We start from the raw sequence: 15,570 nt of genomic DNA on the forward strand, positions 1-15,570 counted from the left end.
TTTCGTTTTCATCAGGGTAACCACATGTAAAGGACGTTCGTTACCAACATTGTGTAATTATAAAGTCTACAACTTCACAAATGTTCACCATAGTCTACAATTAATGGAGTAAAATCTTAATAACATGTTTTTTTATTGAGTAGCACGACATACAAATCGTATAGGCTCTCAAGTGCAGCACAACATAACTTATATTTTGTAGGGATGGGACATCTGGCACTGATGCATCGATGCTTGTGTCGCAAAACCAATACGCACAGTTTCGAAAAAGTGGTTTGGAGCTTGTGTCAAATTACGATGTCACGTGACTGATGACGTTCAATGCTTCAGACGTCACGAACTGGTTCAAAGTTGTGGCGCACTTCTAAACAACAACAAACAAGTAACAAATCCTGGGGCCTGTTGCACAAAAGTAGAATTAAGACATCCGGGATAAATGACTCAGCTGAGCTCAATGAAGCCAAAACATGTGCGTCCAGGCTTAATTGGTTGCACAAAGACCAAGCCAGGATGAGCAGACACGGATTCATTAAGCCAGGTGAAACCAATCCTGGATAGGTGCGCGCTCACGGCTCACTCAAATAGACCCCGCCACAGATCACAGATTAACTGATTTACCATGGCAACTAGAGCCGCGTACTTTTCCCCGTCGGAAGCACAAATCCTCATGGAGGCATACGAGGAGGTAAAAGATATAATTAAGAAGAAAGGCAACACCGCCACAGTGATAAAGCAAAGAGAAAAAGCGTGGCAAAGTATTGCAGACCGCCTGAATGCGTAAGTAGTGCACAATTACATACTCACCGCTCCGCTGAAACATCACAATTACAATTCAAATATTTAATTCACATCTCCAAAAATGCAGTTGTACTGTAATTATGAAACGGTTAAATTTTTTATTGAAATGCACTGCAGATATGAGTGAAATTGTGTAAAGTAACTCCATCACACTGTATAAAGCTATGATAAATTTTTTGATATTTTTACTGAAAACAAGACAAAAATACCAAGTAATTTTTTGCAGTGTGACTCCATTAAATATGTGTGTGTGTGTGTAGATTAAACATGAACGGGCCAAAACGGACATGGCAGCAGGTCAAAATCAAATACAAGAACATTCTGCAGAATGGTATGGTCCCTGACTAATATTTAACAAAGCACAAGCATATATTGTACCCAGAAGGTGCCTGCTCACACATTGTCTGTACTGTTTTAGCAGTGAAAAAGAATACCCACAGACAAGGCACGGGTGGTGGGTCACCAAAGGCTGACCTTACCCCAGCAGAGGACATGGCCTTGGAGCTAAATAAAGGCAGGCCCGTCTTAGAGGGGATCCCTGGGGGGAAAGAGACGAGCATAGGTTCCTCCCAAGATGCCACCCGCTTCATTCAAGGTATGTCCTTCCATCTCTACATGGGATACAACCACATTCATATTGAATCAATTTGGACTGTCTGACTTTGGTTTACCTATTGCCTTGCAGTGTCTGGCAGCACTGTGTTCCTGTTAGAGCCACCAGCACAAGCACCAGACGATGCTGATCCAGTGAGTACTCCATCAAAGGCATACTGTAGGCCTGGCATGTCTTGTCTACTAGCTTCAATATGAATCCGATTAAATGTGATAGGGTGAAGGCCCCAGTGCAGCAGCAACAGCACATGATGGAGACGATGATGAGGAGGAGACCATCTCTCTGGATTCCAGAAGGCATGAGGTATCATGTTAAGACTGTGAAAGTACTATTTACTCTACAATGGTGAGGAGTCCTCATCAAAATCAAAAAATCTAATTTCTTTTACAGGACCCAGATGCTATACAGTGGGAAAACCAGCCTGGCAACATAGTGCGTATTAATAAAAGGACACCACATCCTGCCAAATTCCAGCTGCGCTAATTGTATTGTGTTCACAGAGCTCACAAGCTATCAGAAAGTTGTATGGCAACCACCTCCGGCGCCAAATAGAACTGGCAGACATAGACATTCAGTACAAGAAGAAAAAGATGGAAAATCTTGCACTGGAGTCCGAAATAAAAAAGAGGACAATTAGGAAACTGGACCTTGAAATAAAAAAACTTGAGAGGGAGGTGAGATATGCCTTCAATGTACACTGTATGCTAACTGTAACACAAATGTATTAATCATTATTTTTCTTTCCTCCCCCAGCTCCAAGAAGATGACACAGCTGAAAATAAAAATTAGGTATATTCTCGTAAAGTCAAGTGAGCCATGACATATGAGCTCTTATTGTGAGCACACAGGACGGTGGCATCTTTCTAAGGTTTTTTTTATTTTCCCAGCAATCAGTACAACCAAGTCATCGTTATAAGGCATCGCCCTCTTTTGCCCACCCCCCCAGCACCAGGTGTGGCCACTAGCCTATATGAAGGCCCAAAATTGTGTGTTCCTTTCTGCTCTGACAATGGCATGCCCATTCGTGCGAGATGTGGTGGATGAAGAAGCACTTGTGCTGAGGAGAGCCTTCAGGCGAGAAAGGGTCTTCAGGGACCGGTTGGACCCACTGGCCTTCCCTGATGACCATCTATATGAAAGATACAGGTTTTCTGCAGATGGCATCAGGTATCTATGCAGACTACTGGGTCCCAGGATTAAGCACCGCACTGCACGGAGCCATGCACTGAGTGTGGAGCAAATGGTTTGTGTGGCCTTGCGCTTTTTTGCTAGTGGAGCCTTCCTGTACTCAGTGGGGGATGCAGAACAGCTGAACAAGGCCACAATTTGCCGCACAATAAGGAGTGTGTGTCTGGCTATCAAAGCATTAGCAGATGTCTTCATCTCCTTCCCTGGCCACAGAAGACTCTGTGACATCAAAGAGGAGTTCTATAGGATTGCAGGTAAGAGGATCTACAAATTACAGGACAACTGTTAACACATAGTAGGATACTCATTACTTTGTGTGACAGGTTTCCCCAATGTCATTGGTGCAGTGGACTGCACACACATAAGGATAAAAGCCCCCTCAGGTGCCCATGAGGCCGATTTTGTGAATAGGAAATCCTTTCACAGCATTAATGTTCAGGTGAACATAACTTTTTGATATTGTCCATTGACGAACACTCTGCATTGCCAGTGATGTGCATTGATTGGTGTAATATTCCTCATCTTATGATTTCAGATGGTCTGCAATGCTGACTGTGTGATCAGCAATGTTGTGGCAAAATGGCCTGGCTCAGTCCATGACTCCAGAATCTTTCGGGCCTCTGAAATCTATCAGTGCCTATCACAAGGTAAGCCACACAACCCCTATTTATAACCATCATGGCTGTGTCAAGAATATCACTGTGTTTATGAGGTAGTAATGATGAGATTTTGTGTTGACAGGTGAATTCTCTGGTGTGTTGCTGGGAGACAGGGGGTATGGCTGCCAGCCTTTTCTCCTGACACCTTTCACAGACCCCCAGGAAGCACAGCAGGCCTACAACCATGCCCATGCCAGGACCAGGGCCAGAGTTGAAATGACCTTTGGCCTCCTGAAGGCACGCTTTCACTGCCTTCACAAATTAAGGGTCAGCCCTGTTAGGGCATGTGATATTACTGTGGCTTGTGCTGTCCTCCACAATGTGGCCTGCCTGAGGAAGGAGAGGGCCCCCAGAGTGCCACCAGCCATGGACTGGGACAATCCGGCAATCTTCCCTGATGACGACAGTGGTCGGCTGCTGAGGGACCAATATGTGTTGAATTATTTTAGTTAGTATGTGTGCTTTCAATTTTGGTTAAATATGTCCTGCGGTGGCAGAGGAATTTGGGTTTTTTTGGGTTCGTTTTTTTACGAATTTGGCCTCTTATGATGTTTGTGCGGTATACTGTGTGTAATACAAGGCTGCAGGGAGGCTACTGCATCCATTCATTTGTCTGTTCAGTTGATGTGTATGGATTTGTCCTGCATTTATTTTAGTGTGCAGACATGCAGGGTGTGTTATATACAGACCTTTGAATGTGTATGTATCATTTTGTATAATATGCTTGGATTCTGTGCTTTCCATCTTGTAGAGTCACTGTGACTTCAGTTTCGAAAGGAGCTGATGGTTTACCTGCTTTGTTTTGTCCTTATTCAATAAAGGAACATAATGTTACACATTGTGTTTTTATATTCATATGGAATGTGTATTTGTTTATATGACAGAGTACTAGGGCCACACTGAAGAAAAAGGATAAAGTCATAAATTTATGAGGCTGGTTCTTTCTGCAGAAAAGCTACATATTGTTTTTACAGTTTTGATACTTATGACAATGTGATACTTAATATTCTGGCACATCAGCATGTCTTTGTTTATGAAACCATACTGAAGTACAATTTCACGAAATGCCCCACATCTGTCATTTTAACAACTGTCCTCCTTTAAAACAACTGGTTACAATATTATGACTTGTGTTTTTTTCCCCTCTGTGGCCCTAATATTCTATCATTTTATATATAGCCTTATAGTCTATGGGAAACTGTAAATTATCTAATGATAGCAACATCATCTAAAAATCATTTTTTATCCAAAATCATTGAAATTAATGATCACAAACGTTTAAATAATGACAGTGGGTCTAGTTATATGTGATAACAATGTATAGTGAGCAGTGAAATAACTATTGGTTTCCATTTGTGGTGACTGCTGACTGACATTAGGGATGAGATTAAATAGATCCTGGAATTTAGCCTGGTCTGGAGCAGGCTAGCTCCACAGAATAAATCTCCATGGTAATTTATACCATAACATATCCTCCTGCCCCCTATCCATCTTTAGTGCAACCGGATTACGGATCAATTGAGCCAGGATCACCAAGATATCCTGGCTTAATCCCTTATCCTAGTTTTGTGCAACAGGCCCCTGTTCCTGAATAAGAACTTATAAATGTTATCAAATAAGACTGTTGCACAAACACATTCCCCCGAACCCCGTTATGGTACACTGCCTTTTCATATTGCACAAGCACATCCCCACTGTCCCAAGTATTCCCCTGATTCACAATACATATCACAAAATGTGAGGAAAGAGACAGCTATATAAGCAGAGTGGTCGTGTAGGCTACTACTCTGTATCAGGTCATTTAATACTTCCATACACTTAAGCATTCTACCGCCCTACAAAGTGTGGTGTAGACATTTATTCATTTAGCAGACGCTTTTATCCAAAGCGTCTGCTAAATGCTAAATGAATAAATGTAGACTAGTTGAACATCACAGTAAAACATATTTATTGTATGAAAATTACACAGTTCTCAAATACACATGTATGGTTTTAATGAATGAACACGAATATTAGACCATCACGTAGCCTTACAAAAATGAACGACATTGAATAATTAACAGGCGAAGTACAGTCAGAAACTACTGGTACATCTCATTCAGTTAGTTTAAACGGCTGCTATAATTTTAGCTGACCACTAGATGTCACTGTGCTCTCCAATTTCAATGCGCCAATAGTTCGGCTCTTTGGTTCGGCACAATCCGGAAGAAACCACCAAAGCTTCACAAGGCATCGTTTGCCCATCCCTAATATTTTGATGAAACATGAATTAAATAGCCTACTGACAGTTTCCTCAAAGCCTAAGACGAGGGAACCTAGGCTTGTAAATCGCCTCGGTTCGTCAAACTACAACTAGCAATACGCTAGGAAGGCAGTGCGCGTTCACGCGTAGGGGAGTGGGATTCTGCGGGGGAGTGAGAATTCGGTCCAACACTCACAGAGGAGGGGCAAAGTGAGCTTGGGCGAAGTTAGAGGAGCGGTGTTTGCACAACCACTATGATGTAAAGGGAGTTTTGTACTGAATGTAGAGAAGAGAAATTGAAACTTAAGTATCGATCTCATCACGCCATTATCAATCAATACTGATACCGTTGTTGGTATCGATACTATCAATAGCCTACTTTAGATCGATTCGCCCACCCCTATGCTGTACCATCTCGCCGAGGATCGTGAACACATTTTCATTGATGTCTGTGTCAGTCCCGATATCATTGCTATCATTTCTGCGAAGCTCTCACTATGATGTAAAAAAAGTGAATTGGCAGTTGCCTCCATCTCTTCAGCTACAGCCAACATTTTAACCACTGTAGCATGCAATATTTCATTAATTGAATCCGCACTAGGTGCTGCCATCCTGAATTAGTCAAAAGCAGTCGATTCAAGTTGAACCACCAATCAGAGGCTTTAACCCGCCCCCTGACTTGGTGACGGGGGACGACCAGACCCTCGCCCCTTGGCTTGAGGCAACGCATTTTCGGTTAGGTACCCGGCTCGTCCGGTCGTTTTTATTCTATTAACTCCGGTCAACATATCCAAAACTATCTCCCCCAATATTTTTTGTTGGATTCTCGAACCTGGTTCATACTACTAGCTTTTTCATAGAATAATTTTTCCCGATTTTTGCTAATTTTGAAACCAATCCAAAATGGGTAAACGAGCACCCCATTTATTTGCTTACGTCAAGAAAAGTTGCCTGGAAATGTGCTCGCGGATACGAACAGGTCACGAGCACAAAAGTGATCATTAGCCGATCGCCGATTTACCTGAGCTGAATGAGCACAAGGAGAAAGGGCTTCATGATGATCTACAGTTGCCTGCCTTAGCTGTAGCCAGTTTTAGAACGGTTGTTTGTAGAGTTTATTTCCGTTATTTTAAAGCAGATTTAACCATTTTGTAATGAACTTTATTATGTTCATGGCATGACGTAATTATAGCCTAATATAATAAGTGATATTGTGGCATGTTAAGGCATGTTAATCGTGGCATTATAGATTGTTGACGTCCTCTAGAGCAGTGGTTCTCAAAGTGGGGGTCGCGACCCCTCGGGGGGACGCGATACAACGAGGGGGGGTCGCAAGATGATTTCTAGAAATCAAGGAACATTGTAAAACAATTAGAAATAGCATATTTTAGCCAAAATGTTAAGTTAAAAATAGTAGTTAAATTAATGCATGCAAATAAAAAAGCCATCAGCCTTTTGATTTTCCATTCACTGTAAGTACGGCAAACCATCTGACATCCAAGCAGGAGGACGCATTAGTTGAACTGTCAAGCGACCGAACGTTAAAGACAGCGTTCTCAGCTAAGACACTGGCTGAGTTTTGGATTTCAGTGGAGAGGGAATACCCATGGCCGTGGGAACCAGGGGCGATGAGGGTGCTGCAGCACCCCTTGATAGCACGAGAATTACAAATAATATGACTTGATAATCCACCACCGCGGCACAGCCCCGCAGTAGCGGACTGGCCATCGGGAGCACCGGGAGAAGAATAACGATGGAAAACTAGGCTAAGAAACGTAAGGGTGGGGCTGAAAAATTAAGAGACAAAAATACATCACCTTCACTAGATAAGGTTTTACCAATTGAAAAACAGCTGTTTATTTTACATTAAAAATCCCAAAATATTTTGCGCTCAAATAAAGGCCAAAAAATTTGGCGCGCGCATTTACTATTGAACTCCCGAACTAGCATCACATCAAGCAATGCATGCATTAACAGGTAAGCTGTGGTGGCGTATATGGGGGCCGGTTCTGGTGGGCCGCTCTGGATCAGCTCCAGGGCCTATTTTTACTCCCACGTATACGTAAACCACCTCCGTGGATGCGGGGGTCGCGAGTCACTGGCACCATTATTTTAGGGGTCGTGGGCTGAAAAGTTTGAAAACCCCTGATCTAGAGCAAAGACGAAGATGATGAATAAATCATGATGATCAATGATAGCATTAACAATAACTGTAAGCTAGTAATAGTAAAGCAACACTCATAATCATTATAATAGTAACATATTTATATGCTTATTCAATTTTGCTTGCTTTGCCGAGCTAGAACAACGACAGAGCCAATTATTCAAGTTTACAGTTTCTTTAATCCGACACATTACTTAAAAAGGTCATACTAAAAACACAAAGCAAAAAGAACAACGTATAGGCTATTTGGTGAGTCTGAGTCATATGTGGAACGTATGTTCACATGATGTAGGCTATCTGCATCTTGATCGGACTTGTACCCCATTAACTCCAATGCAATGCCTTAGCTCACACGCTCGCGACTGGTTGTCGCAAAGTATGATGTGTACAGCTAGTTGCAAGCATGCACGAGTCTCGGAGCTAGGAAAAAAGCGAGACACTGTTCTGCGCAAGACCAGACGAGCCGGAACTGGAAAGATGGCGCGGTCCGGTTTTGCGCTCTCGCTTGGTTCACTGCACCACTGAGCACTTTTCATAGAAATGAATGGGGACGCCATCTTGCAAGACAGAAGTAGCTGTGTCTATTAATTAGTGGTGGGCATAGATACATTTTTTAAATCTAGATTAATCTCACTGTAATCTTGGCGTTAATCTAGATTAAAGTGGCTCATTTGAATTCCGCCGAAGGCATTCAGAATATGTGTGCTACCCAAATAATGACTAAAAGTAAGTCTTTGAGAACGGGTTTCTCAAGCCAGGTGGCGCATTAGACCAGGAGCTCATCTCCTGTTTCCAAAATGCATCACAAACTGCTTGAGAAAGCTGTTCTACTATGATAATTGGTGATGAAAATAAATTATGTTCAATAAGATGTACTTGTGTTTATTAACTGTTTATTAGATTAGTTAGCTTGGCTGATAGAGCTGTGCTGACTGGCTTGCCTCGGTTGCACTCAAACATCGTAATTTGACGACGACTCTTCCCCTGCGCTACGTCAGTGCTTGGCCCGGCATCTTCCACATTAGCTAAGGGATGCTTTGAGTTTAGGTGGTATTTGAGACTGGAAGAACTCCGACAGTAGTAATTCCGCATAGCACAAGGTGCAAACAACCTTAGTCTTGTCGAGGTTTCCATTGGGAAGCTTCTTAAAAATACATTTTCCCTGAAGAAAACCAGGCAGCTTCAAAGCTGCTTCCACGTTAGCACATCACGTTTGATGTGATAATTTCATACACAAGGCATACACACAGGTTCGAAGACTCGTTCTCGCCCCCTACAGTGCAATTCGGCTAGGTATACATCCGTGCTAAAATATCAAGGTGAAAGTCATCATAGCTTGCGTAGTATAGACCCAGCTCCCAACCCAACTTTGAGAATAGATTAACGGCTATATTTTTTTTATCGCCGATAAGAGTCACAGCGCGTTAACGCGCGTTAAAGCCGATAACACCCCACCACTACTATTAATATATAAGTCTATGGAGACGACAGATTTATTTTGCTGCAACAAATTACACCGTGGATAAATGAAGGTATAAATAAATGTGAACAAATAAAACGTAAATCTCTATATATATACACACAAGTACATGTAATATTTTTAGCATATTTAGTGTCTCATTTTATTATATAATTATTTATTTATTCAAGTATTTAGCCATTTAATTATTTATTTATTTAGTTTTGGCCCCTATAATCCTCTAGCCTGGCTTTGCCCTCCTACGTACTTCCGCTCAATTTTGATTTTGCTTCTGTACTAGGTCTGGGATTTCGGTGTATTAGTTCCATCCATCATCTGCCGCTTTTCCAGGGGTCGGGTCGCGGGGGCAGCAACCTACGCAGGGAGGCCCAGACTTCCCTCTCCCCGGCCACTTCCACCAGCTTTTCCTGGGGGACCCCGAGGCGTTCCCAGGCCAGTCGAGAGACATAGGCCCTCCAGCGTGTCCTGGGTCTTCCCCGGGGCCTCTTCCCAGTGGGACGTGCCCAGAACAACTCACCAGGGAGGCATCCAGGAGGCATCCTTATCAGATGCCCGAGCCACCTCAACTGGCCCCTCTCGACGCGGAGGAGCAGCGGTTCTACTCTGAGCCCCTCCCGGATGACCGAGCTTCTCACCCTATCTCTAAGGGAGAGCCCGGACACCCTGCGGAGAAAACTCATTTCGGCCACTTGTATTTGTGATCTTGTTCTTTCGGTCACTACCCACAGTTCGTGACCATAGGTGAGGGTAGGAACGTAGATCGACTGGTAAATAGAGAGCTTCACCTCTCGACTCAGCTCCTGCTTCACCACGACGGACCGATGCAGAGCCCGCATCACTGCGGACGCCGCACCGATCCGCCTTTCGATCTCGCGCTCCATCTTTCCCTCACTCGTGAACAAGACCCCGAGATACTTGAACTCCTCCGCTTGGGACAAGATCTTCTTCCTGACCCAGAGATTGCACTCCACCCTTTTCCGGTCGATAACCATGGCCTCAGATTTGGAAGTGCTGATTCCCATCCCAGTCGCTTCGCATTCGGTTGCGAACCGCTCCAGTGAGAGCTGAAGGTCACGGCCCGATGAAGCCAACAGGACCACATCATCTGCAAAAAACAGCGACCCGATCCTGAGGTCACCAAACCGGACCCCTTCAACGCCCTGGCTGTGCCTAGAAATTCTGTCCATATAAGTTATGAACAGAATCGGTGACAAAGGGCAGCCCTGGCGGAGTCCAACCCTCACCGGGAACAAGTTTGACTTACTACCGGCAATGCGGACCAAACTCTGGCACCGGTCGTACAGGGACCGAACAACCCCGATCAGGGAATCCGGTACCCCATAATCCCGGAGCACCCCCCACATGAGCCCCCGAGGGACACGGTCGAACGCCTTTTCCAAATCCACAAAACATGTGTAGACTGGTTGGGCAAACTCCCATGCACCCTCCAGGACCCTGCCGAGGGTGTAGAGCTGGTCCACAGTTCCACAGCCAGGACAAAAACCACATTGCTCCTCCTGAATCCGAGGTTCGACAATCCGACGGACCCTCCACTCCAGGACACCTGAATAGACTTTCCCAGGGAGGAGTTCTCCCAAAGTTGGAGCACACCACCCGGTCCCCCTTTTTAAAGAGGGGAACCACCACCCTGGTCTGCCAGTCCAGAGGCACTGTCCCCGATGTCCACGCAATGTTGCAAAGTCGTGTCAACCAAGACAGCCCTACAACATCCAGAGCCTTAAGGAACTCTGGGCAGACCTCATCCACCCCAGGGGCCCTGCCACCGTGGAGCTTTTCAACCACCTCGGCGACCTCAGCCCCACAGATAGAAGGGCCCCCCCCCGATGTCCCCAGACTCTGCCTCCATGTTGGAAAGCGTGTTGGTGGAATTAAGGAGGTCTTCAAAGTATTCCTTCCACCGATCCAGGACGTCCCCCATCGAGGTCAGCACCGCACCATCCCCACCATATACAGCCTCAACAGTGCACTGCTTCCCCCTCCTGAGTCGCCGGATGGTGGTCCAGAACCTTTTCAAAGCTGTTCGGAAGTCATTCTTCATGGCCTCGCCGAACTCCTCCCACGCCCGAGTTTTTGCCTCCGCGGACACATCAGCTGCCCGAGTGTCCAAGACATTCGGCCTCAGATCCGACGACACGACTACAAAGTCTATCATCAAACCGAGACCTCAGGTGTCCTGGTGCCAAGTGCACATATGGACACCCTTATGCTTGAACATGGTGTTCGTTATGGACAAGCCGTGTCTAGCACAGAAGTCCAACAACAAAACACTGCTCGGGTTCAGATCGGGGGGGCCGTTCCTCCCAATCACGCCCCTCCAGGTCTCACTGTCATTGCCAAAATGAGCATTGAAGTCCCCCAGGAGGACGAGGGCATCTCCGGGAGGAGCTCTTTCCAGCACCCCCCCCAGAGACTCCAAAAAGGGTGGGTACTCTGCGCTGCCATTTGGTGCGTAAGCACAAACAACAGTGAGGACCCGTCCCCCCACCCGAAGGCGGAGGGAGGCTACCCTCTCGTCCACCGGGGTGAACCCCAATGTACAGGCACCGAAACGAGGGGGAAACAAGTATTCCCACCCCAGCTCGACGCCTCTCACCGAGGGCAACTCCAGAGTGGAAGAGAGTCCAGCCCCTCTCAAGGAGACTGGTTCCGGAGCCGATGCTGTGCGTTGAGGCGAGGCCGACTATATCTAGCCGGAACCTCTGTACCTCGCGCACCAGCTCAGGCTCCTTTCCCGCCAACAAGTGACGTTCCACGTCCCTAGAGCTAGCTTCTGCAGCCGGGGCCTGTCTCCAGGGGGGGCCCCGGTGACCCGCTTCCGGGCAGGGGCAACTGGGAACCATTGTTCTTTTTCTTCATGGTAGGTTTTTGAGCCACGCTTTGTCTGGTCCTTCGCCTGGAACCGGTGTATTAGTTGGTTTTCAGAAACAAAATGTTTGTAGGTCCAATCAGCGAACAGAGGGGCTGAGAACGATGAAATTGATGTTGTTTGCTAGTTTGAGTTGTAGTTCAGTAATGGCGGCGGAGTCGCTGCCGAATATCCGAAAGTTAAAGCCGGAGCAGGAACAATCTTTGCTAAGTTTTGTTGGTGGCCATGATGTTGTGGCCCTCCTCCCCACGGGGTTCGGGAAAAGTTTGATTTTCCAGCTACAGCAGCTAGCTCCGTTACAGTAGTGGTGAAGGAGTTGGCTAAGGCGAACGCTAGTGATTGGTTATGGCAGATCAGAGTGGCTCTGGGCAGATCCAATAGTTTTAAACTTCAACAGAGTACCCGCCTTCAAGGAAGTTAACGCTTGTCAATGGAGCGATCCCAGACCCTCTGTACAAAATAAATGTAAGGGGGTCTGGTTAAGACCAGGCTACTAATCCTCCATATGTCACTTGTAAATCTACAATTCCGCGTGTGAAGTGTTGAATCTGCATTTGTGGATCGACCAATACACGCGTGCATCCGTAAAGTCGGACATTCCTACTTCTCGTGGTTTGCTGCGTTGACGTCAGTCATGGACAATCAAGTGGTGTTTGCTAACTTCATTGCTGATGAGCTGGACGCGATCGAAATTCCCTTGTTTTTGCAAGGAATTGCTCACAATGAGCAACGAAGCTGAGTAAAACAATGGACCCATGCTGATATGTAAATGTACTACCTTAAATAGTCTACCGTTGTTTTTGTATCAACAACCAAAAAAATCTGTCTACCGTCTGTATTAGAAACCCGGTTAAAATAACTATTTTTAGAGTTAGTTTGGTATTGGTTTCTGTACGTTACATGCTATATGAGCACATTAAATTACACATTGTGTTAACACAAACATATCATATTGTAGATCATTTCCAGTCCAATATTTTTGTAGAAGAACTCTGTCAGAAGAACACAATTACATTAAAGTGTAAAAAATGCCTTTTCGTCTTCAGTTACCTATATATATATAGGTGTAGGTGTATATATATACATATATATATATCGGTAACTGAAGACGAAATATATACATTATATTGATTAAAATATATTCTGTATTGAGTGGTTCAAAAAAAAAATATTTTGTGGAGGATGGTCTCCCCCTCTATAGTCCCTCAGAAGTTCAAGTCTTTTATTGTCAGATGCACAGAACAACACAGTCAGACTGGGCACTGAAATTCTTGGGACAAGACAACACAAAGCAACCTGGCATAACATATAAATACACAGAACATAGATTACATCTATAATAAGTTCAAATATAGTAAAGCTCCTAATATACAAATAATATACAATATTCAATTCAGTATACTAAACCTCTAATACACATAATAACCTATACTAACCTTATAAACCTATACTAACCTAAGACAAGTGGAGGTGTGTAGCTAATATGACATAAGTGTAACTATTTCAAATTTTTGAACGTTGTTGTGATAACCCTCTTCTTTCTACCTCTGCAGGATGTCATAAATGCCCTTGGTCCACATTACATGACTTTTTTACAAACCAAACTGCCACTCAAAAACAGTGGGCCTCATTCTCGAACACAGTTAAGAAGAATTTAAGAAGGAATTTCTTCTGAATTGGATTTAGGAAAACATTTGGCATTCATGAAAGTTTTCTCATCTGGGATTTGTTTTTAACTTCAGAAGACTTTCCGAACTCGAAATAGCAGTCGTAAATCGGCTAGAGTTGTCTCCAATGCGATTCCTTAAAAAACCACAAGGGGAATCGCATTTAAGAAAACTCTCTTGTTAGAAGTGTTAATGAATTTGTGATAAATCGTTTTAACGATTTGACTGGCAGACCGGGGTGGTGGTTCCCCTCTTTAAAAAGGGGGACCGGAGGGTGTGCTCCAACTTTAGGGGGATCACACTCCTCAGCCTCCCTGGGAAAGTCTATTCAGGGGTTCTGAAGAGGAGAGTCCGTCAGATTGTCGAACCTCGGATTCAGGAGGAGCAATGTGGTTTTTGACCTGGCCGTGGAACTGTGGACCAGCTCTACACCCTCGGCAGGGTCCTGGAGGGTGCATGGGAGTTCGCCCAACCAGTCTACACATGTTTTGTGGATTTGGAAAAGGCGTTCGACCGTGTCCCTCGGGGGCTAATGTGGGGGGTGCTCCAGAAGTACGGGGTACCGGATTCCCTGATCGGGGCTGTCCGGTCCCTGTACGACCGGTGTCAGAGTTTGGTCCGCATTGCCGGCAGTAAGTCAAACTTGTTCCCGGTGACGGTTGGACTCCGCCAGGGCTGCCCTTTGTCACCGATTCTGTTCATAACTTATATGGACAGAATTTCTAGGTGCAGCCAGGGTGTTGAGGGGTTCCGGTTTGGTGACCTCAGGATCGGGTCGCTGCTTCTAGCGGATGATGTGGTCCTGATGGCTTCATTGGGCCGTGACCTTCAGCTCTCACTGGAGCAAAATAACAAAATAAATCAAAGTTTACAAATTTTTACAGAAACAAAATACATCTAAATTTTAACATTTAAACAGAAACCAATAAATCAAAAACAAAACAGAAACCAAAACCTTAATGTAGCTTGACTGTATTCCGAGGCCTGGTATGGTTTGGCCTGGATTTGTTTGTCAGTCGTCATGACCCGCTCTCCTCATCCCTTCCTGGACCCACTCTGACACTGGATACAATTGGGGACCGGAGGTTCCCTTTGTGAGCAAAGAGATTTTGGCAGGTTATACGAACCATTTCTCTTAGTGCTTACAGCCGCCATGGGGGAGGCGAAGTAGGATACCACTTGAGACTGGAGGATGGCATGCAACAGCAGACAATGACCCCTTAGGATAACAAGTGTCACTAGCTATTCCTATTTGAGCAAAACTTAGACCCCAATCCCCATGTGTAAATTCAGAAAGCCAAACCAATCTGTTCCTTGTCCTGCATGGGCCTTCACCATCTCCCTCAGGGATCCTAAGTCAGACATGGCTTGAGCAGAGCCAATACTGCCTCCTGTCGAGGCAGTATTATTTGGTATAAATGTACAACATACTTCGCCAATCTTAGTACATACCCCTCCTTGCTCGGCCAGGTGCCAATCAAGTACCTGTCGGTTTTGCCAGGTCATGGCCGTGGTTGCGGATAGTTGTTCTCCCAGGGCTGTAAGTGCGTTATCAGTATAATTTATAAAACTCTGCTGATTTATAGTTAATATAGTTGATCCATTCTGTATTTTGTTTGCGGTTTCCCAAGGCAAAATAGATTCAAAACCTGACGCTACTTCATTCCAGTTTTTTTTTATATTGCTTCGCACCCCCCTTGGCTGCCCAATTGCGTCAATAGTGACATTAGAAGTGAAGACCTGTCTGGCATGTGAAGCCCCCTCGAGTCTTCCTGACTCTGAAGCCAACTTAAAGTGAACCACGTGGGTGACCCCGTGAACTATTGCACATCTCCCATTTCCCCATAAATTCCATTGATGAAACGCATCTCT

The 15,570-nt window shown here is 45.0% G+C and overlaps 1 protein-coding gene across 3 annotated transcripts; it reads left to right on the top strand.

Moving 5' to 3' along the window:
- Positions 1–402: 402 nt before the first annotated feature.
- On the top strand, positions 403–4,115 carry LOC136937014 (putative nuclease HARBI1). Of its 3 annotated transcripts, XM_067230740.1 has the most exons (13): positions 403–777; positions 1,059–1,129; positions 1,217–1,393; positions 1,484–1,545; positions 1,628–1,714; positions 1,802–1,843; positions 1,912–2,085; positions 2,165–2,183; positions 2,530–2,578; positions 2,684–2,853; positions 2,923–3,038; positions 3,135–3,246; positions 3,341–4,115. In XM_067230740.1, the coding sequence occupies exons 1-13, from the start codon at positions 620–622 to the stop codon at positions 3,709–3,711; spliced, it is 1,608 nt and encodes a 535-aa protein (XP_067086841.1). In that variant the 5' UTR covers positions 403–619; the 3' UTR covers positions 3,712–4,115. The 3 variants fall into 3 exon arrangements, with proteins under 3 accessions (XP_067086841.1, XP_067086839.1, XP_067086840.1); XM_067230738.1 differs by having other exon boundaries at positions 2,530–2,853; XM_067230739.1 differs by having other exon boundaries at positions 2,530–2,853; positions 2,947–3,038.
- Positions 4,116–15,570: the final 11,455 nt, after the last annotated feature.

The sequence above is a fragment of the Osmerus mordax genome, chromosome 27, assembly GCF_038355195.1.
Source record: "Osmerus mordax isolate fOsmMor3 chromosome 27, fOsmMor3.pri, whole genome shotgun sequence".
Lineage (NCBI taxonomy): Eukaryota > Metazoa > Chordata > Actinopteri > Osmeriformes > Osmeridae > Osmerus > Osmerus mordax.